At 32.4% G+C, this 24212-nt stretch overlaps 1 protein-coding gene across 1 annotated transcript in view; it reads left to right on the forward strand.

The window, feature by feature from the left end:
• Positions 1-24212, forward strand: part of raptor (regulatory associated protein of MTOR complex 1) — a 63777-nt gene that overhangs the window by 1677 nt on the left and 37888 nt on the right. The window contains exons 2-8 of the mRNA XM_072526718.1: positions 156-258; positions 8850-9091; positions 11844-11990; positions 14121-14350; positions 15072-15172; positions 15254-15529; positions 23571-23812. Of these exons, the coding sequence (XP_072382819.1) occupies positions 156-258; positions 8850-9091; positions 11844-11990; positions 14121-14350; positions 15072-15172; positions 15254-15529; positions 23571-23812 (1341 nt within the window). The remainder of the gene's footprint in view (positions 1-155; positions 259-8849; positions 9092-11843; positions 11991-14120; positions 14351-15071; positions 15173-15253; positions 15530-23570; positions 23813-24212) is intronic.

A 24212-nucleotide genomic window follows, 5' to 3' on the forward strand; every position in this document is an offset into this window, starting at 1 on the left:
CAATGTTAATATCCAAAACACATAAATATTTGTTTCTATACATATTTTATATCAATAATGAATACATATTTGTTAAAATTGTCCATAAATAAGGGTAAAAATTATTAATTGCACTAGAATTGTAAATATTCTAATTACAAATTATTTCTTTACAGATGAAAACAGTCAGTGTTGCTTTAGTTCTATGTTTAAATGTTGGAGTTGATCCACCAGATGTTGTCAAAACACAACCATGTGCCAGATTGGAGTGTTGGATAGGTAAGTAACTAGGAGATCAATAATTTTGATTTAGAAGATCTTAGTTTAGAAAATTGTTTATTTTATATGTTTACTATCAATAAAGAAGTATAATTGAATTCATTTGAAAAATAGTATTAGTTGATAAACTCTATTTGACAAAAAAGCAACATTTTTTAAGTATTACATAATTTCAAAAGTAGTGAAATATTGAAGCAGACATTTAATAAATTAATTTATATTTTAATATTTAGTATGAACTTTTAGCCTAAAGTATTAAAGTTCTTGTGGATCTGCTGAATACCATCATAGATAAAAACTTTACAATGAAGTAAAAACTACTCTGCTTGTCTTGGTCACTTTGCAGTACAGACTCTTTTCTAAGAAGTAAACATCAGTGTTCGTTTGGTGTGATATACTCCATTCGCTTAGCTTGGGCATATTTTGACAGATTCATTGTCGGAAACCTACAACACAACAATTACTACTTCTCAGTATTAATAGCTCAAGTATCCTACTATTGTAGACTTATTTCTTTAAAAAAAGAAGAATTATTCTAAATAGTGGAAGTGTATACTAAACCCATTAAATTTTGGGTAGTATATATTTAAAAAATATATTTTAGTTGTTATAATTTAACATAACTATTTATTATATGGTGCAGATAAATAAATATTGATTGTCAGTAATTCGCAAAGTTCTATTTTATTTACTATTTAGTTTGTTTACTATTAATATTGGCTATGAGTACGTATGCTTGGTTGTATAGTAATTTCTAGCCACTTCTAGTCAAAAAGTAACTAACTTCGCAAAAAAATAATTACTAAATTCACTAGACAGTTCAGACTGGGAATAGCGAACCGAGTATACCTTTTGTTTGTTGTTTAGCTTATCAGCAGTACTAGAACATTTTTAAACACATGTTTAATTTAAGTTTAAAATAGATTAAATACTAAATTGTTAGAATGTAAAGTTGATCCCTGAATCCTCGAATGATTGGATGCAGAACAATAAAAATTGATTGATACCGGTACCTACGAATAAATAATAATTATACATCTTAAGAATAATATTAATTCGCCAAAACCAAATTATATATTATTAAGTTGAATATCATTTAAATTACTTACATATGTTGCAATCAATTAAAAGGTTTTCTTACAGTTCACCTTCACTGTCATCACTCTCACCTCTGTTAAAACTGTCGTCACTGTCACCACTGTTAATGTAAATTACAACTGGTTCTATTTCTTCCATTAAAATATTTATTTCCCACATACTTTGTTGGAATTTCTTACTTTATTTCTTACATTAAAATATTTATTTCCACTTTAACTGAGGAGGAGGTGGAGTAACTTGATTATAACCTTCACAGATTAATTTACTCACTTCAGCCTGGAGTTTTTGCCTGCTACATATCTTTTTACTTCACTCCATACCAGTTGAATTGGATTCAATTTGCAGTGATATGGAGGTAGTCGTAACAATTTAACATTGTTCTGTTTTGCAACAATTTCTTTATTGTATTGGTAATTTTTTTCAATTTCCTCGAATGATAGGATGCATTGTCCATTACCACAACCGTTTTTTTTTTGGTAGGGTTGATAGAAGTTGGGTCATAAACCAATTTTCAAAAACAGTGTCATCCATTTTATTGTAATCTGCGGTGATCTTTTTTGCCAAAAAAGTGCATTCGGCTCCTTCGTCAAATCCATTTTTACTTCCTGCGTGCACTAATACAAATCGTGCACCACGAGCAGTAGGAGCTTTTAATCCTGTGGTCAAACCAAGAATAAATTCGTCTCGGTGTGATTTTACATTACTTTCGTCCCATACACTAATAACGCTGCGTCCAATATTTACCCACGATTCGTCAATATAAACTATTTTGAAATTTTCTCCGCTGCACCTGCGAATTTGATAAAGATATTGATGGCGCCAGAATATAATCTTAGGTTTTACTATTACGATTGACTTCCTATCTCTTTTTGCAAACACAAATCTCATGTCCTTCATCGATATATACAGCGTTGTTCTTGAAAAATGGGGTAAATCCTCATCCTCATTTACTGTAGCTACAACAGTTGACAATGTAGTAGGTATGTTTTTCAAGAAAAATCTGTGGATTTTTCTACGGATAGCGCTTCTAGTTCGTTCATCGTAGGTTTTTATCTCGCAATGTAGACAGATCTCTACCATTTGTTCGTTTCTTTCCTGGTTGCAATCCAATAGCCGAAGAACTTTCTTTTGCTTCAGCATAAATTGTTCTTTCGGAAATACCTGTTTCTTCAGATATCTGTTTGATTACCATTGAAAGTGAATGGTTTCCTTAATTTATTCGATAATTTACCAGATTCATCAACATCTGTTTTCCTCAACATGTAGTGCCTTTCTCTGTGAATGTTTCACAATATTCTCCATGGCAAAATAACAAAAATAACACAATGACAATTGTTGAATAACAATTTAAAAGCATGCAGTAATAAATACAGATCAACAATTTTCTAAACATGACCTCTTTTAATTTTAATTTTTCTTGTCCTCACTAAATAATATTTTCTCCGATAAACATTAGCTTATGTAAAGGTAGTTACACTAATAGTAATAATTAAACAGCAATTTAGGTGAAAACAACTGATACACTTAAATCATACTAATTATTAGAGTAATTTACGTGAATAAGCAAGGAAAATTAGAAAATGGATATTTAGTTAAATATTAATCACAGGCTAAAAATAATATCCAAATGCTATATCGTTAATATCCTATAAATACCTTTCATAGTATCTATGAGTTAGTTAAAAATAATAAAACCTAAACACAGATTTTCAAATCAAGGTGTTTGGGACTTCTGGAATATTCTATTTAGACGAACTTCAAGTGTTTCCACCTACATAATACTGGCAGCACTGAGCTCCCAGGTTCTGTAAGATTTACATAGCCCTATAATGCTTCTACTGCAAAGTGACTGAAATGCGCTTATAGTGTAATTGGTATAATATACTATAATATACTGTAATTTACTATAATATGGTATAATATACTATAATAATAAAATATTAAATTAAAATCTAAATGGATTACAATTGTTCAAATTTTTCTGAACAAACATATTCAGTTTTATCAGACCATCTTCAGTGAACTTTGAAGTACTTATTATTGATAATATTAAACGACCTATTATTGATAATATTAGAGAATTAACTTTCTGAAGTTGTTATGCCCTACTCGAAACTACACCCATATCTGGTTTGGTTTGCAGACACCAGCCAATTCTTGATTTGGCTGGTATTTTTATTTCATTATAAAGTTGTTTAAGTATTATATTTTTAAAACAAATATGACTAGCCACCATAAAATTTAGATAAACATTTCAATCATGAATAGACTATTAATTAATGAATCACTATGAATGAATCACAAGCAGCCTGTGAACTTCAGATTTTTAGTTTGTGTTAAATAAACAAGTTTATTGAGAGTTATGTTAGACACTTTTGTAATTGAAAATGCAACACTTTAAATTAAAAAATTTAAATTCACACCTATTTATATTTACACTACTGTAAAGTTTTTATTTCCATATAAAAATTAATTTAACTCAAAGTAAAGTTTCTGCATAGTGATGTAAAATACCCAGATATTTATGAATTATGAGAAATAAAAACACTTCAGATTAGTTGAGACACCACTAACCACTCCTGGCACTGTGGTGAGCCACAATGGTATAGTTTTTCATATGTCACAATTCTACACAATCTGTTTCAGATCAGTTAACATGTTTTAGATCCTCTCGTAGTTTGCTCTTTCACTAGAGGATCTCTCGGTCACAATTTTCAACAACAGTTGATTGTCATCTTCTAAATACATCACTTTACCAACTCTGTGTTTTTAACTTGTCCTCAAGTCACCGAACTTTTTGTTAAATACTGACAAGATTCGTTTGGTCACCAAGACGCCTTGGGTGACACAATGAGCTATGGGAACATAGCAACAACATTTTTTGCGAGCGATGGCTGGTTGGCACGCTGGAAAAAACGTGAGACGAATGGAAAAATAAATTAAAAGAATTAATTAAAAAGAAAGAATTACTGCCCGAACAGGTCTACAATATGGATGAGACTGGACTAAACTTTAAGCGATTGCCTGTAAAAACATTTGATGCCAGTAATGAGAAATCAGCTGCTGGATTCAACATGAACAAAGAGATAATTACTATTGCTGTTTATTGTAATGCCTCTGGAACTCATAAGATCCCCCTGCTCGTAATCGGAAAGGCTAAGAAACCTCGAGCATTCAAAAATGTTAACGTTTCTTCACTCCCAGTATGCTATAAAAATCAAAGATCGACCTAGATGGACGCCTACGTGTTTAAAGATTGCTTTATCAATGAATTTTGTCCTAGTGTAGCAAACTATTTAACAAGCTTAAAGTTACCAGTCAAGGCTATTTTGGTGTTGGATACATACCAACATATCCTAAAAATATTCAGAGTGAAAAGGAGCCTGGAATAAAATGTATTTTTCTTCCACCAAATGTAACAAGTATCATCCAACCAATGGATCAAGGAGTGATCGAATGTCTTACTATAGGAAAAAACTACTTTCAGAAATCTTGGCTAAAATGGAGTTAGATAACAAAGGCCTAATCGATGCTTTGAAAGACATAAACATTAAAGACGTTTAAATGAAATGACGCTTTTAATGAAATACAAAGTTCAACATTCGTAAAATCTTGGAGAAATGCATGGTCTAACATAGAAAAAGTGATTGAATCCAGTTCTAATCCTGATGAAACCCCTTTGGAAGAGCCAGATGATATTACATCTTTGATGAATGACTTGCAAAAATTCTCAGACTCGAATGATATTCAACTGCAGGATTGTCAAGAATGGATTGTTGGAGCTGATGATGATTTGACCAATGACAATTTAACAGATGAAGAAATCGTACAGGCTGTTATGCACGAAGATCAAGTAGACGAAGAGGTTGAAGATGAAGAAGGCAATACTGTTAGTCATGCTGATGCGAGAAACGCTCTACAACTGGCTTCACTGTACATTGAGCAACAAAATATGTCAACAGCGGCAGATGTAATGTTCATTATAAAGTGGCGTGACTACGCATTCAAGAAAACAATGGAACATAAAAAACAAAAGAAAATCACAGACTTTTTTTAGTACATTTTACATTCATAATTATGTACATACATACACATGTATGTCATAGTGACATGCCATTTTTTATCAGTTTGCTGTTTGTACGGCCCCAGGTCAGATGGTACGCATTCGCATTACAGCCAATGATTAACTGCAGTCCATTTTTCCTGCAATCTCTCACTAGCTGTTCCAACTCCCTTGATGGTGGTTGTTAGGGATCATCATATGGGAGGTATGCTGATCCGAGAACTATCAGGCCCCCGATTGTCTTTAAGGATACCTTTTTAAGTTTATAATATGCCTTTAAATGGGCCGCCCTCAATGCTTTAAATGAGACCTCGTCAATCTTTTGATTTTTCAACGACCAGTCTTCTGTCTTAAGGTCTTGATTTTGCCTCTTTAGATCTGCCTCTGATGGTTTCTCTATCAGCCTCTTTCTCGGGGACGCGGGTGAGGACCATGGAGCGCTTGGGTATATTATTTTAATCAACTATATTTAAGTTTGCTACCTCTCACAGGCTCTTCATACTCCTCACCACTTCAGTAGTTCATTTTTTTGGGCCCCTTCGCTAAACGATTTTTTATGGAACTTCATTCTGACCTTCAATAGGAGCCTCATCAACTGCTTGTTCCAGTTTGTTAATGATCACCATCTGCTTTAGCCCGATCTAGTTAATAATCAGCTTGGTGTCTGTGTGTTACCACTGTTCTGGATACTTTTGTCACTTTACTTTATGACCCAGTCTGCTCTTTGGAGCCCTTTGGGGTTTCTTAGCAACTGCGGGGAGGCGGGGGGGTTACCGATTTGGTTTTCTTGTTTCATGTTCCATTTTTCCCTTTTTCCTCAGCTTCCTTTGTCAGACTCCAGAGAGACGATTTTGAGACTTATTTATTTTTAAATTTAAAAATCCTAAATTATACTTTATAATTTCGAATTTTCAAATTGTAAAAAATAATTCTTTGATGTACGTGCGAAAAAGAAATTCTAGCGTACTAACGAGATCAGGGATTGGTTTTTGATCGAAACACCTTAGAATTTTTTGGGTTTTTTCTCCCACTGATTGACTTTTAATTAATTTTATTTATGTTTTAATTATATTATTTGTAGATTTGTATCCATTTACATTAAAAATTTGAATCACAATATTTTTTCTAAAACGATTTAGTTATTAAAAGTTAAAATAATATTTCATTTTCTTAAAACATATATGGGTACATGAGTAGGATTTGATCTCTAATTTGATAAAATACAAAAATTTAATGCTAAACATTCTAGCATACGATCATGCGGTATCTACATAATAAAATATCTAATGTTTTACTGCTCCACTCTTTCATATTTTAGAAGCAGTAATAGCGCTCAAATGAGCGCTGCCTAGTGATACGGTAATAAACTAAAATCTTGTTCAACTCGTGTAACTTCAGCCGAGACTAAAATGACAGTGAAATGTCCTATATTCTTTGTCTACTTGATTCTCGCTGATGTTAGACTCTACTTTCTCAAATATTCTGTTTTAAATAACTCAGAAAAATATTATGCATTTGCTATAACTTAATCCGTACGCTAATTGCAACTTCCTGCTCACTTTGCGATTGATATGGTAATAGTGATATACTCCATTCGCTTAGCTCGGGAATATTTTGACAGATTCATTTTCGGAAACCTACAACACAACAATTCCTACTTCTCAGTATTAATAGCTCAAGTATCCTACTATTGCAGACTTCTTTCTTTAAAAAAAGAAGAATTATTCTAAATAGTGGAAGTGTATACTAAACCCATTAAATTTTGGGTAGTATATATTTAAAAAATATATTTTAGTTGTTATAATTTAACATAACTATTTATTATATGGTGCAGATAAATAAATATTGATTGTCGGTAATTCGCGAAGTTCTATTTTATTTACTATTTAGTTTGTTTACTATTAATATTGGCTATGAGTATGTGTGCTTGGTTGTATAGTAATTTCCAGCCACTTTTAATCTGTCAAAAAGTAACTAACTTCGCAAAAAAATAATTACTAAATTCACTAGACAGTTCGGACTGGGAATAGCGAACCGAGTATAAGTGATATATGGCCTGGTTTCTGGTAACCAACTACGACTTAGCTCGCTTATAAGAGAAATTGTGAGAAATGTTATATTTCTTTGTTTGATTTTTATTTCTTTGCAATAAAAGTGAAATTTGTTGGATCTAGTGTATTGTCAACAAAAGATGTTGGTACTGTAAAAGTGATAGCCCCATTTTTGAATAATTTCAATACATCCATTTTTTTCTATTAGAAAAATAACCTAACTTTTAATTTTTTTATCCTTATTTATTTGTGACTTCTTTAATAGACTTCTTTGTATATATAAAGTCCTGTATTTTTGTTTATTTGGGAAACATTTATTTGCATTTGTTTTCTATCAGTTTATCTTAATGACACATTATGTTCGTCTACAGTTCAAAGTTGAACCCCTATCAGCATGTTGGAATTTATTCCTAATAGATCATTTAATTGTTAATTAATTTCTTTATTAATTAAATAATATTTATATTTTCTTTTAATTACCATTTATTTTATGTGAAAAGAAACGTCTGTACCTTTAAGTTTATTAAATGATGTTACTTTTCTGCGACCGGTTGAGTTTAAAATGTATACTGCATCATCAGGCCTATGAAACTAATAGTACAAGATCCCACTGCAGGATCATTACGTTCATAACGAACTTCATCAAACTCACATTATTATATACATTTAAAATTAGGAGAATACATTGATAATATGTTGCCAGTCAAAAAGTGGCCGCAAATATTTTTAATTCGATTAATAGTAATTAGTTTTTGAAAAATATTTTATTTCGTTTATTTATTTTTTACATGAAATACGCTGCTCATGACATGCATGTTTTTTATACCAAATTAAAGCTAATTTTTTCTTATATGATGATATAAGGTGCCTGAGAAAAAATGGCCGAAAATTAGGGTTACCAGCTGTTAAAAACGCGAGGTATCAAAGATAATAGAGTTAGGGCGAAATGAGAGTGGTTTGACAAGTGATAATATACATATAATATATATATATATATATATATATATATATATATATATATATATATATATATATATATATATATATATATACTCACACAATTGATACTTCAAACCATTAGCGTTACGCGCCTATTATTTTATCTTTGATTCCTTGATTTCAACTGGAAGTGGCTGGAAATTATTATACAACTAAGTAGACATGCTCATTGTCAATATTAATTGTAATTTAAAGGTAAAAATTATTCACTTGCAGTTTAGTAACAACATAAAACTGCATCAATTAAGGATTAAATTTCAATTTTTGAAAAACTGTCTTGGAAAATGCCATAGGTTTTGAACAATATGTAAGAAATATACAAATTGCTACTTCCATTTTTTTTATTAAACGCAAATTATAATTTATTTTTTCATTGCTAGACCCGACCACAATGTCTTCATCTAAAGCTCTAGAAAAAATTGGTCAGAGCCTTCAAACGCAGTATGAGAGATGGCAGCCAAGGGCAAGATATAAACAATCCTTGGATCCCACATCTGATGAAGTGAAAAAATTATGTACATCATTACGTAGAAATGCAAAAGAAGAGAGAGTACTCTTCCATTATAATGGTCATGGAGTTCCTAAACCAACGTCAAATGGAGAGATATGGGTGTTTAATAGAGTAAGTATATTGTTGTTATTTATTAGGCGTAGAATTTATGGGAGTTTCGCTTTCCTCGAATTTTACTCTGCATAATGAGTTGTAATAATGAGTCTCTCATAACATGCCCTAGGTACTAAAGTTTTCGTTTTTTGATAATCGATATTATTTGTGCTTCATTTCCTATCATTCGAGCTACTTCAACGTTTGACAATCTTTGAATCCCTGATGTTAGTAGGATTCTTTTACAACACCAAAATTCAGGCAGTCAATTTATTTATATGCACTTGATTTAATATTACGCCTCCATGTCATTAAGAAGAGTACCTAGGGTACACGGGCATACTTACTAAGCATCCTTAGGCGTAGCTCTTTCCCATATATCCCTAGAACATAGACATTTTTAACCCTCCATCGCATATAATGCTTTTGTGTACATTAAATCATATTAAAACTTTAAATCATGGCAGATACTTCTTTTAGTATCTGCCATAAGTGGTACCATTTGTCTCTTCCGAACGCTTTGCGATAATCTATAAAACAAATGTATAGTGGGATATTGAATTCCCTAGATTTTTCTATTATTTGTCTTATGTTAAGAAGATGTTCTCGAGTACCTCTACCGTTGGTAAATCCAGTTTGCTGTTGGGGTATTTCTCTTTATAGGAAAGTTTTCAGTCTCATTGATTATGTGTAGTCATTATCTTGCTAGCATGTGAGATAAGGGAGATGGTTCTATAATTGTCGCATGTATGGAAGCTCTTTTTTATGTATTATCGTTATTGTAGATTTTGTTCAGTCGTCAGGTCATTGCTTGGAATTCCACATAATATTACAGATCAAGTGAATCAATTTTATTCCGGTTTCTTCTATGGTTTTGAGCATATCTGCCGTTATCATGTCTGGACCTGGTACTTTGTTATGTTTGAGTTTACAGATACCATTCTTATTTCATTCTTAAGTATTTTAGCTTCTACTTCGATTTCTTCATGGGTTTGGTGAACAAGTTCCTGGCGTTGATCATTTTTATATAAATCCCGGTAATATAATCTTCATGTCCTGCTATATCTTCTTTTTGGTTATAAAGGTTCTTGTTTGGTTTTTAACGGCCCAAGCTCTGGCTTCAAAGTCTCTGGTTATGTAGCGTAATTTTCTAAATAGATCTCTCGGCTGATTGTTTTGTTTGTGGTTTCCAATTTCATTACATATATTGTGATAGTATTGTAGTTTATCAGCCTTGCATCCTTATTTTATTTCTTTGTTGAGATTTCTTAAACTAGTTTTTTCCTTTCACTATGTACATCACTTTTCACAAATATTTGTTCTATTCTCAATTATTTTAAGAGTTTCATCTGTTATCCAGTGTTCCTGTTTCACAGGATGATTTAGCTTTAGGCGATTAATTGGTGTTGTTATAATATACAATGTTTAATAGTCTCCCATATTTCTTATGATGTACCCTTAAGAATAAGGACATCCTTTTTTGTACTTCTTGGAGAAGGTTCTCCTTCTTTTTTAGTTCTATCCTGGATATGATCCGACTGTTTGCATTGGTAATCTCCAGCGAATATTAGTGAGGAAATTTGATTTCTAGACTTATCTCAGGGGCTTTTCCAAGTATAAAGTCGGCATACATGGTCTTTAAATCGAGTATTCATAATAGAATAGTTATTTCTGATAGCAAACTAATTAAGCAGTCTCCTCTTTCATTTCTCTGACATATGCCGAACTTTTAAACTGCGTTAAAGGCACGGCATATTAAGGTTGGCTCCTTATTTGTAATGTTGGCAATTGTTTCCAATTATTCGTAGAATTCCTCGACTTTTATGTCGTCTGCTATGCTAGTTGGTACATAAACTTGTATGATATTGAGTTTACTTGGTTTGCTTCCAATTTAAGGAGAACTATCCTATCGCTCACAGCTTTGAATTTGAGGACGGATGTTTGTAATCTTAGTGAGACTAGAATGGCAACACCTGTATAGTTCTGGGTTTCACCGTCAGAGAAGTAAACAAAATTGCCATTATGTATACTAAATTGGCCCTCTCCTAACAAATGCGTTTCAGCTAGTCCAGAGATTTCAATGTTATATCTTGCCAGCTCTCTTACAGTAATTGACAGCTTACCTGTGATTGTCTTTAGGCCTTGTACCTGTCATGTACCGACATTAATTAATTTTCTGTGTTTTAATTTCTGTGGACCAGTAGCTGAATTTCCACACGATGCCTGATCACTAACATTCGCTTGGCCGATGGCCAATTTCGCACTACTTCTCCCGGACTCAAGGTAGCGCCGGTCGTCAAACGGGCTGCATGACAACATCCGAGGCATTCTCTTGGACATCACGCATAACTTTCTTGGAAATGATAATGCAATGGATTCCCCTGTCCTATTGCATCGCAGTATCCACAACCATTCTGCTAATACAGCTCCGTTTCTGAAAATCCAATAGCCTATTTAAAGGATTAAGTTACCTGTGTTCCTACAGTAAAATTGTTTACAAACAAATTAAAATGTTTGATAAAAGAGAGGAATGTCTCGATTTACAGTACTCGATTTACAGTACCAGTTATTAAAAATTGTTGCAAATATTAATTAAAAACAATAAATTTCAAGTGAAAATCAATTCACTTTAGATTTTAAAAGTAATGCGGGATAACTCAAATAAAAAACTATTCTAATCCTAAAATTGGTGTTAGTTGAGACGATTTAGCCTAAACTAGCTTTCATGATTTATTTTGTTTTAATTTAATCAATAAATATTTCGTTTTAGACATACACGCAATATATTCCATTGTCAATATATGATCTACAAACTTGGATGGGAGCTCCATCTATTTACGTATATGACTGTTCAAATGCTGGAATAATTGTTGAATCATTTAAACAGTTTGCCAGTCAACATGAATCTGAATATCAAGTAAGTAAATCATTTTATTAATAGTGTACTATAAAAGAATTGCAATTGAAGTAATAATTATTTTCGCTTCCGGCCCCCCATTGGTATTTAAAAATTTTTGGGGTGATTCTTGTCCTGGCTTAGCGGTCAAAGTAAAAAATGTGTCCTTTTTTTATCAAAAATCGAACTGTCGTTGGCATTTCAAAAATGTTGTCGCCGTTCCTTATAATGCGTCTGTTTCGTTTTCGTCCGTATATGGCATTTTAAAAAAAGAGAGCACAAAAAAGAAGACTTTAATAAGGAGTGTAATCTTCCTCGGCCGGTGTTTTGTAATGATACATTATTTTCCAGTCATATTAAAAATCGATGAATACAACAATAAAAAGCTACCGAACAGGAATACCTTAAAGAAAGTGAAACACCGAAAATATTTAAAAAAAAAACGGGCGTGGCAGTCCAGTGGGACTGCCGGTAGAAGTTACACTTCTATACACGCATTCGCCGTTACAAATTTATTTGGGAGTCAATCTTCACAATCATTACATGTGTAATGCTATAGGTAAGACATAGCAGAAAGAGAAACAGAATTAATAACGACTTACTAACAATTAATAAACAACATTTTGATGAAAATGTATATTTTTATTTTCATATATGTATGAAAGGAGTTGAATGCAAAATTTTTTTTACACATACTCTGCAGTAAAATTCATTGTTTATTTTGTTATTAATATAATAATACAATACACATAAAAATGCAATATTCATAGATATTTAAAAATGACAATAATATACATAACTTTTCTACTTACGCATATGTTTAATTTACCATGTAATTATATTAATAAAAAAGTCCTCCCCGACTGGGAGTCGAACCCCGGTCTCCCGCGTGACAGGCGGGGATACTGACTACTATACTACCGAGGACATAACACAAACGTATTTCAAAATTGACAGTTCTGGGTCATACAGTGATTTATTGAGATTATTATTTTGAAATACAAAAGACTAATATAATTATGTACATTTAATAAGTAATACAAGACATATCACATAAATAATAATATTAATAAATATTTTATTAAATATATAATATTATATGTATATATATATATATACATATATTATATATATATATATATATATATATATATATATATATATATATATATATATAATATTAAATATATATACAAAAGGACCATTTTTATATTCGAGAGAGGAAGAGAGAGAAAATATATCTTCTGTCTCTCTCTTACTCATTATCTTACATATGTAATGATTTCACAGATTTACTCCCATGCAAATTTCCAACGTGAAGCGCGCGTATAGAAGTATAACTTCAAAAATTAATTGAGTCGTTCATGCTACAGATATTTAAGGAGCACATTAAGAAAAATGTACGAAATACAGAAAAAAATACCACCGCGACTGTACTGCTTTCCCAAAATGCACAAGGAAAATATTGACCGATTATCAAGAAAAATCTACACACTTTATTAAGAAAACAAAAGATATCGCATAAAGACGAAATTATATACTAGTGAGTTTCGAAGTAGATCCAGTGTTTACCATTGTGCTAATTAGACTAAACTTTTTTAATATTGTCTTATAACAACATTCTTCCGATTAAATTGTGAATTCTATGAACAGACTGATGAGATGACAATGAGAATTCCTTTGAGTTTAGTAATTGAAAACTTTTTTATGAAAAAAATCGAATATGTATTGCTCATGGGCTAGTGAGTTTACAAATTTTCCACTCCATGAATTTACAGCGTTTCCTGTAATTGTGTTTCAATTTACATTGTAACACAATAAAATTAAGGTAATACTCGTTTAATCCTCGAAAAGAGGTAAGTAATGAAGTCACTGTAAATAGAAACCAAATAAAAATTTGCCCAAATTTGTGGAAACTGATTCAACTACACCAAATCCATGGAGCCATAAAGTTGTACTTAAATAATGTTAAAGAAGTTGAATAAAGGGTTGTTATTCTTACTGACGTCACGGAAACGACTGTCACTAAAATATTACAGACTAACTGTCTCCATTAACGTGAGGAATAGTGAGTTTTTTATCCACATAATCATTAGTATCCTCTGAGAGTGTAACAAGTTTCAAAATTTTATACTTTTTTTTTTCTTTTAGCAAAATGTTAACCAACAGACAAAGCTTGCAAATAATCAACCGCCATCATTTAAAAATTGTATACAACTAGCAGCTTGTAGTTCGGACCAAGTATTGCCTATGAATCCAGATTTGCCTGCTGACCTATTCACTGCCTGTCTAACCACGCCCATTAAAGTTGCCTTAAGGTGGTATGTTCTACAGCCCACTTCGAAGTTAATGCCAAAAGTTGACTTGGAATTAATCGACAAGTAAGATATTTGTACCATATATTGTGAAATTAAAGTACATATTGGGTTTTAATTAATTTAAAAACAAGTTGGTTTATGATCATCGTGAACTTTTTATTTAACAATTAAACTAGTAGTCTGTTCTGTCATAAAGTGAGTCGAGTAGGTATCTCGTATAACCACATTAACAGTTTTTCCATAGTTGAAACCAAAAGACCGCAAGGTCTTACTCAATCTAACATTTATCTGGTGAAAGATCTGCGTAACAAAAAATGTTTGTCTGATTTATATTTACATTTTTATATGCAGTAGACGATATCATTATTTCACAATACCTTATTTATTACTCGCTTTGGTACAAAACCTCATAAACTTTGGAAATACCATTTCATTCCAGAAATATAATGAATTATAAAAAACGACTATTTCAATTCTATACTGAATTGGCGCGACAGGGTCGGATCTGCACGTAGTGTAAAGTATATTTAACATGAAATGCATTAGATAGGCTTCGGACAGATTAAGGTATAATGTAATAAAACTAGTAAGTAATTAAATACGATTATATGAAAATTTTAAATAATTTGTGACAAAACCTGGAGAAGCTAATGCCAAGAGATTTGTACAAAATTATTTAAATTTGCTATTTGTACATTAATACTTTTCGACCGCTAATGACCTTGAATGGTTGAAGCGGATGAGTAAATAAAATAATAATTATAAATACCATGCCTTTTTTCAGAATTCCTGGACAAATTACCGATCGAAGAACTATGTTAGGAGAACTAAATTGGATTTTTACTGCAATAACCGACACCATTGCTTGGAATACTTTACCGAGAGGTAAGATTTAAAAATAAACTAATAAACTCTAAAAATCCTCAAAATTTTATATAATTCTAATTATGTTTTCTTTATTTTTAGACTTATTTCAAAAACTCTTTCGTCAAGATCTGCTTGTAGCTAGTCTCTTTCGGAATTTCCTATTAGCCGAAAGAATCATGCGATCCTGCGATTGTACTCCTGTCAGCAGTCCCCCATTGCCACCTACGTTTCAACATCCCATGTGGAATGCGTGGGATCTAGCCCTGGATCTAAGTTTGGGACAGTTACCAGGTATAATTAATAAAGAAGAACCGTTTGAACATTTACCATTTTTTGAAGAACAATTAACAGCTTTTCAAGTATGGCTTGAGTTAGGTAAGTTGAGTTATTTAATGACTTTATTTTAGGAGTAAATCGTTATTAATAAGCGTAAACAATAACGAAATAATTTTTTTTAACTCTATGATCTCGAAATTTGAATCCTTTAATTGCCACTTTGATAATACCACTGGTAGACACGACTTTTTTAACACAGTTCAACCCATTGTTTTCATTTTACCAACACCTTTCTAATAATAGAAACTTTAGTCATAAAGCTATAGTACATCCGCTTATATAGTGGCAGGTAATGAATTTTATGAGGTGTAATATCAAATTTTTAAGTATGAGCTCCATAATTGGGCGCCAATATAACAAAATGAAGATATGCTATGAAAATGCTAGTGTGAAGAACACAAAGAGAATGAATGCATGAGAGTGACCACTAAAAGATCCAAGGATGAAGTTGGCCAATTTGCATGCCCGTAAAAGACAATGGAATATGGAAAAAGTCGAAGATAAACAAACAAATTTAAAGAACTAGAAACCAACAAAAACACAAAATGAAGAATTTCTACTCAAAGTAAAGATTTGTGCGCCAGGGAAGTGTAAAGAATAGCCTTGTGGTCTATATTAAGGCAAGTACTCAAGGTTCCTGAAAAAAAAAACCAAGGATGCTATATAAAATAATATTGTATAAGCAAACCCATTTAATAATATCTGATAAAACCATTTACAATAAATGAACCCTTAATTAATAATTCCCTTCGTTATTGTAATATTTTTGTTGATATCAAGGAACACATAAAAAGAAAGGAATAACACCAGCTTTTAGAACAAACAACAACTCAGGCAAATATATTAAAAACAACAAGAGCCAAAATAAAAAGCATTTGCATAGTGGTGTATACAAACTTAAATGTGGCGACTGCCCAAAAACTTACATCGGTCAAACTGGTAGAACTTTTAACAAACGTATAGCAGAACATAAAAGGGCTTTCAATAATAGATAAATAGATTCTAAAGGGTGTTTTTTTTTAGAGGTATAGAAATAGAAGTTGGCAACACGTTTTTAAGGGGCGGCCATTTTGACAGCTGTCAGGTGATTATTATTTACTTTAGTTTGACATTTCAATATGAATAGACTGACGCCTGAACAACGCTTTCAAATTGTGCAAATTTATTTTGAAAATCATAGTTCTGTTCGGAATACGTATCGCGCACTACGTCCATTTTATGGTATACATAATCGCCCATCAGAGCAATTAATTCGATCAACTGTGGAACGTTTTCGCACCACGTTCACTCTTAATGATAATACGCATCCACAGAGACGTCGTACAGTGCGTACAGAAGATGTTGTTGCTGAAGACCCGAATCAGTCTATACGCCATCGTGCACAGCAGTTGGATATGTGTCCATCCACTTTATGGAAGATTTTGCGAAAAGATCTTGGTTTGCGTGCTTACAAAATTCAACTCGTGCAGGAATTGAAGCCACACGATCACCTAGCAAGGCGTAGATTCGGTGAATGGGCCCAAAACGAAATTGCCGTTGATCCCGACTTTCATAAGCGAATTTTGTTTAGCGACGAAGCTCACTTTTGGTTAAATGGCTACGTCAACAAACAAAACTGCCGTATTTGGAGTGAAGATAATCCTCAAGTGTATGTTGAGAAACCACTATATCCAGAAAAATTGACTGTTTGGTGTGCTTTGTGGGCTGGTGGAATCATTGGTCCGTACCTCTTCAAAAACAATGCTGGCCAGAACGTTACAGTCAATGGTGACCGCTATAGAGCCATGATTACTGACTTTTTTATTCCTGAATTGAACAACCATAATGTGCAGGAGCTGTGGTTTCAGCAAGACGGCGCAACATGTCACACAGCTCGTGCCACAATGGATTTATTGAGGGAAACGTTTGGTAACCGCATAATCTCGCGTTTAGGATCCGTGAATTGGCCTCCAAGGTCGTGCGATTTAACACCGTTAGACTATTTTCTGTGGGGTTATGTGAAGTCGCTAGTCTATGCCAATAAGCCTGAAACGATTGACGAACTGGAGGACAACATTCGCCGCGTTATTGCCGATATACGGCCACAAATAGTGGAAAAAGTCGTCGAAAATTGGACCTCCAGATTAGACTACGTCAGAGCCAGCCTTGGTGGTCATATGCCAGAAATCATATTTAAAATATAATGTCAAAAAATTATTTTTCAAATAAAGTTAATTTCCTGTTCATATAAAAAATAATCTTTGTTTTATTCCACTTTAAAGTTCTATACCTCTAAAAAAAACACCCGTTACATACGCACTTCACCTTCTAGATCACAATCATTCTTTTAATGACGAATTACAAATTCTTCACATCTAAAATAAAGGATTTAAGCTATATTTATTAGAATCTGTGGAATCTATTTTTTAATACAGACATAACTCTGAATGACCAACTTGAGACAAACAATTCTCCCCTTCCCAACCTATTCAGTTAAAGACTATAAAGTGTAAACATATACCAAAAATAGATTATTTGGGAAAGGCACTCTGCCGAAACAGCTGTAGTGATAAGATATTATAATAAATTTTGTGGAAGTTTTGAAAACAAAGTTTTCAGTGTTTTATTGTTACATAAAATGAATTTTCATCAAGCAACGGTCGAATCCATCACTTATGTATTTATATCTTTAATGACAAACAGGAATTAGACAAAAAATGCAGTCCTTTTGAAAAAACATATTCTAGGTACAATATTGACGAAAATTTAAGATTTTTTAAGCGTTAAATACTAACCATGGTTATTATTGCCAATATGATCGCCAACGTTCGATAATCGGACAGGGTACTGAAAGAAGAAGAGAAATAAATCTTTAGTTCTCGTGTGCCGAAGCAAGTCTACCCGTTTACGAGCAACTAGATCACGTAGTTTTTTAAGAACAGGTCTTTCTCATTCAACCATCGATGAGTTGGGACGTTATCAAGAAGGAATAATGGTTTCATTTTTTGCCATTTTTTAATGGATGGTCTTTAACAGAGTATATAAAAGTTTCTATAAACCATTCCATGAAAATTGTACTATCCATCCAAACACTCTTTTGCGAAGTGTAAACGATAAGCATCGCAGACATATTATTGTATTTAAAACAACGTGATTTCTAGCTTTGACCAATGACAAGCATGGACAATCAGTGGCTGCCAGTCGCATTAGTACTAAGGCAGTGATACGATCGTTGCTTATTTTATGTCCAGAAGCTGCTAATTCACGACGTGACGCAAGAGTTTTTCATGACAAATCCCAGTTTCGTCTGCAATGTAAACGTTTTGGAGGGCATAATTTTCTGCTTTTAGTAACTCCCTTAATTTAATTTAGAATTAATTGGCTGTTGATGAAGCAGCACAGTTTTTATCCCTATATTTGAAGCTCATGAATGCAATGCCTCGACTTAAATCGTTTTAACCTGCTTGTGCTTAGCTGAAAATTTGACAGCTCTGGATTTGCTTTTTCACACAGAATCAGATCAGAAATAGGTTTTTTCTGGATTTTTTTTTGAGTAAACCACTTAAATACAGCATCATCTAAATCCTTGTTTGAGACAAGTTTCATCGTTTTGCGACTTTTGGATCCGTTAGAAGAATCAAGCTGGGCATAAAGTTACTTATGTTCGTCTTTTGTTGTGAGTTCGGTTAAGTGGTCGTTCGGTTGATCGACGTTCGGATAATCGACGCTCTACTGTATTTAAGGAAATGAATGATTGCAACAACAATTAAAAATAACATACCGCTACAGAGGGATTATAAAAGGGGTGCAATGCACACAAATAGGATTTAAAATAGATTTTTATAACATAGTTTATAACACTAAATTTATTCCTATATTCAGTTTTCTTTTGAGTTTCGAAATAAGTGATCCTGTTTTTGAATAACGAAAATGTGAAGTGAAGCGCACCAGTTTTATCATATTTTGAAGAATGTCTTGTAAAGTCATAAGCCACTTTTGCTCGACGTCTCAGTTCCGGCTAAACACATTGAATTGTTCAAACTGAGTTAACTAATTCTACGTAATGAATGCGATCAAAGTAATAGTTAGAACTTCTTGGTCACGGTCCTAAGGAGTGAAACTTATTAGCTACAAAAACCTAAGTTATAACACTTATAACTCTTAGAAAAAAATGCTTCCTGCGTTTTCTGCATTTTATCGCATGGAAAATTCATTATGCACGTGGTGATATTAATGTTTTAATGTAGAAACTTAACATCAAGTATTCTTCCTGTGAATGGCGTTATTCGTAGACTCTATACAGGGTGAGTCATGAGGAACTTTACAGACTTCTACCATATGTAGAGTCCCTCAGGGAGCATATCATGTGGCCACTAAAAAATGTCAACTCCTCTTCTTTATTAATTAACAGGGTGATTTGTGTAATTGACCATTTATTTCATTTTACTGTAGTGTTTATACGGCTCATTTGATTTTTTTAATTTTTGCATGATACAGTACACTACTATCAAGCATTCGACTGGTATTAGCTAAACTAAAAAATTCCAGGACTGGCTTTGGAAAAATTAATTTAGGGATTCGTATTAAATATTACACCCTGTATAATTTTTTTTTAAAATGCAATAAGTGATTTTCAAACTACATAAATAGCCAATGAAAACGACATATGCGACAATGTTGTCGCACTTTTATTAAATTTTTAGTGAACGATCAAATCTTACCAAAAATAGAACAACCATAATGAAGTATCAAATTATAAGGTATTAATTTAAACAAATGTTATAAATTTCAAACATTTTAATTAAAATGAGTTCCTACAACATAATCTAATACGTAGAAAATTAACATCTTTACTGTCACTTTGTATTATCTCTACGATAGAATCAATTGTTTTTCAATTTTAAATTTTTACTCATAGATCGTATTGGGGCATTATTTTCGAAAAATAATAAATTAAATTGATTAAAAAGTCAAACCTCTTGTATGTGTTAGTTTTTGTTGATTGTAAATGATTAAAATTTTATGTCAAATAATAATACATTGCATCAACTGTACTAAATAAAAATAAATCTAAAAAAGTTTAAAATGAAGGTTGGCGTTGACCGTTTGACGTTTCTTGATATTTTATACCCATTGTCATTATTGTCATTATCAATTGTTATTTATGTGTACAAGAATACATATTTCTTCTGTCATATCTACGTTAAGTACATTGTGTTAGTTTTGGTAGAGCTTTTGTTAGCTTCAAAATGCCACATCAGTTTTCGACCACAGAATATGCAGACATAATATTTGTTTATGGATTCTGTAATGGGAATGGTAGGGCTGCTAGTAGAGAATATCGCAGGAGATTTCCTAATCGTCGAACTCCCAGTCATCCAACATTTGGGTCAGTTTTTAATTATTTGCGAGAAAATGGCACTTTTCCTAGTGGAACAACAGAGCGACATGTAGATGAAGCGCAGGAAGATGGCATTATGGACGCCTTTACTATGAACCCTACAATAAGCACTAGACAAGTAAGTCGAGAACTCAATGTTACTCAATCAAAAGTAAGTAGAGTCTTACAAAAAAATAATCTATACCCATATCACATGCAAATGGTTCAGCGACTACATGCTGGAGATGAGATCGATAGGTTGGAATTTTGTAGATGGATTAACAATAATCGACCAACGCTATACAGGACACTATTTACAGATGAAGCCCAATTTACCAGAGACGGGATAAATAATTCACGAAATTCACATGTGTGGGCAGAAGAAAATCCCCATGCTATTCGAGAACGTCGTTCTCAGTTAAGGTTTTCGGTTAACGTGTGGATTGGTGTCATAAATAACCAATTAGTAGGTCCCCACTTTTTTGATGGTCCTTTAACAGGGCAGGTATATTTGAACTTTCTACAAAATATTTTGCCGAATTTGCTTGCCAACGCGAACGTTGCTATCCGAGGGATGTATTTTCAGCATGATGGGACACCCCCACACTTTTTACTGGCAGTGAGACAACATCTCAATAATGTTTATGGCAACAGGTGGATAGGACGTGCAGGTCCTATTTCGTGGCCTTCAAGATCCCCTGATTTCAATCCCGTTGATTACCATATTTGGGGGCGATTGAAGCAACTAGTTTACGCAGTGAATATTAATAACCGACAACAATTAATTGATAGAATTATACATTGTTGTAATACTATTAGAAACGATCCCCAGAGTATCCGTAATTCAATACGTCAATTAACAATTCGGCAACAAAAATGTGTACAGGCTGCAGGGTTCCATTTCGAAAATCTATTTTGAATTATTTTTATTTTGTTACCATTATTGTATCTTTTCCAGTTCTAATTTATGGGTTTATCATAACTATGTACATATTTTTAGTTTTTTTTTTAAATTGTTCTTCGTTATTGTTAGTAGTTACTGTTTTTTGTTGTGCAGTGACTAAGTTTATCATTTCAATTAAAATGTTTGAAATTTATAACATTTGTTTAAATTAATTACCTTATAATTTGATACTTCATTATGGTTGTTCTATTTTTGGTAAGATTTAATCGTTCACTAAAAATTTAATAAAAGTGCGACAACATTGTCGCATATGTCGTTTTCATTGGCTATTTATGTAGTTTGAAAATCACTTATTGCATTTTAAAAAAAATATATACAGGGTGTAATATTTAATACGAATCCCTAAATTAATTTTCCCAAAGCCAGTCCTGGAATTTTTTAGTTTAGCTAATACCAGTCGAATGCTTGATAGTAGTGTACTGTATCATGCAAAAATTAAAAAAATCAAATAAGCCGTCTAAACACTACAGTAAAATGAAATAAATGGTCAATTACACAAATCACCCTGTTAATTAATAAAGAAGAGGAGTTGACATTTTTTAGTGGCCACATGATATGCTCCCTGAGGGACTCTACATATGGTAGAAGTATGTAAAGTTCCTCATGACTCACCCTGTATATAGTTTAGAAGCTGTGTTATTACATAATTGATATTTGAAATCATCTATACCAGTTTTCTAGTCAGTGAAAAATAAGCGAATCCTTTGCAGCAATGGAATAAACGATAGGTTGGTGGTGATTGAAAAGTTATAGGCTGGTTTACAAAATCTTGCAGTTTTCTGTGTGTGTTGGACAGTTGCGTCGGAACTGTATTGCGTATGAACATTACGTAAATTTTTCTCTTCTTTTTCTTCACGTGCCATATCAGAGTTATCCGACGTTGGCTATTATCATTGCGAAGGCTTCTCGACCTTCTGCCACATGGAATAATTGTCCTGCATTTGATGAGTTCATTCACGAATGTTTTTTAACCATTAAACCTGTTTTCTTACTACACCTCTACGGCCTTCTATTTTGCCTTTGAGACTCGGTGGTAATATTCTATATCGATTTTCCATCTTTATATGTCTAATACAACATATTTTTCTGTGTTTAACAGTCTTTAGCAATTCTATCTATAGCAGTCTTTATATTTGTTGATCCTCCTTAGTAGTTCCGCATTAGTTTTTCTTGCTTTCCAAGGTATCTTCAGCATCCGTCTATGAATAGACATTGAATTCTGTTCATACTTGATACATTTAGTTTCCACACTTCTGCTCCATACAAAAGTTTGTCTCTAAAAGAATGAATTTCATCCGAGATATCAAAAATGAATTTCACATTAATCTTGGATTCAGGAAAATCTTTATGAAAGCTAGAATAAGGATTTAAATTCCCAAGTTTTTCTTTAGTACGAGGTGTATACTAAAAGCTTTGCCTAGAGCCATGTAGCGGAAGTTACTCGACTTTTTAAATATTATTTTTGTAATTTTTGACGGTAAAAACCATTGGCAGATTAAAAAATTATAATTCACAATTTTGTTATTTAAAACTGTTCAAAATTATTCAGCTTTATGTTACAACTAAGTTTTTTCTAGATTATTTTAATTTATTTAATAATCTAAGCAACGAGGAAACAATAAATGAAAATGTTAAATCAAATTATGATCATTATAACCGTGATAGACAACTCAATCTATAATATGGGTTAAATAAATTAAGAATAATTTGTACATACTTACCGAAATATAACAATATCAAATTTTGTCATCGTTTAGGTTCTGAAGAAAGAAATCCACCCGAACAATTGCCGATAGTGTTACAAGTTCTATTAAGCCAAGTCCATCGTATGAGAGCTCTTGAATTATTAGGAAAGTTTCTAGATTTAGGACCATGGGCTGTCAATTTGGCGCTGTCAGTTGGAATATTTCCATACGTTTTGAAATTACTGCAAAGTTGTGCTAAAGAATTAAGAACTCTATTGGTCTTTATATGGGCTAAAATACTGGCTGTTGATAATGTAAGTATTTTGTTTTTATGATTTTGTGTGATTGTATTATGTATTATAATTAGAATATAATTATGCGTGTCCTTATATTAGAAAATAAATATACAGAGTGATTTATGTAAATCTAGCACCGTCGGCACCGTTTTTTCTGTTTAACACCTTGAGCGTATTATATCATAGATAAATAATACAGTAGATACAGGTAGATAGGCAACTCAATCTATAAATTTCGTTTATTAGCAACACTTGCTAGTGGGGTCATTACTAATCATCATTTGGCGGGAAATTCAAATGGACACCCTTTACCCCCATACCCTTTAGCGACGGTTGCGGGCTATTTCGTTACCGATTAAGATTTACTAGAAAATTGAAAATATCTTATTATTTTCTGATGTAATAATCTCACATATAC

This window comes from Diabrotica undecimpunctata, chromosome 3 (genome assembly GCF_040954645.1).
Source record: "Diabrotica undecimpunctata isolate CICGRU chromosome 3, icDiaUnde3, whole genome shotgun sequence".
NCBI classification, from domain to species: domain Eukaryota; kingdom Metazoa; phylum Arthropoda; class Insecta; order Coleoptera; family Chrysomelidae; genus Diabrotica; species Diabrotica undecimpunctata.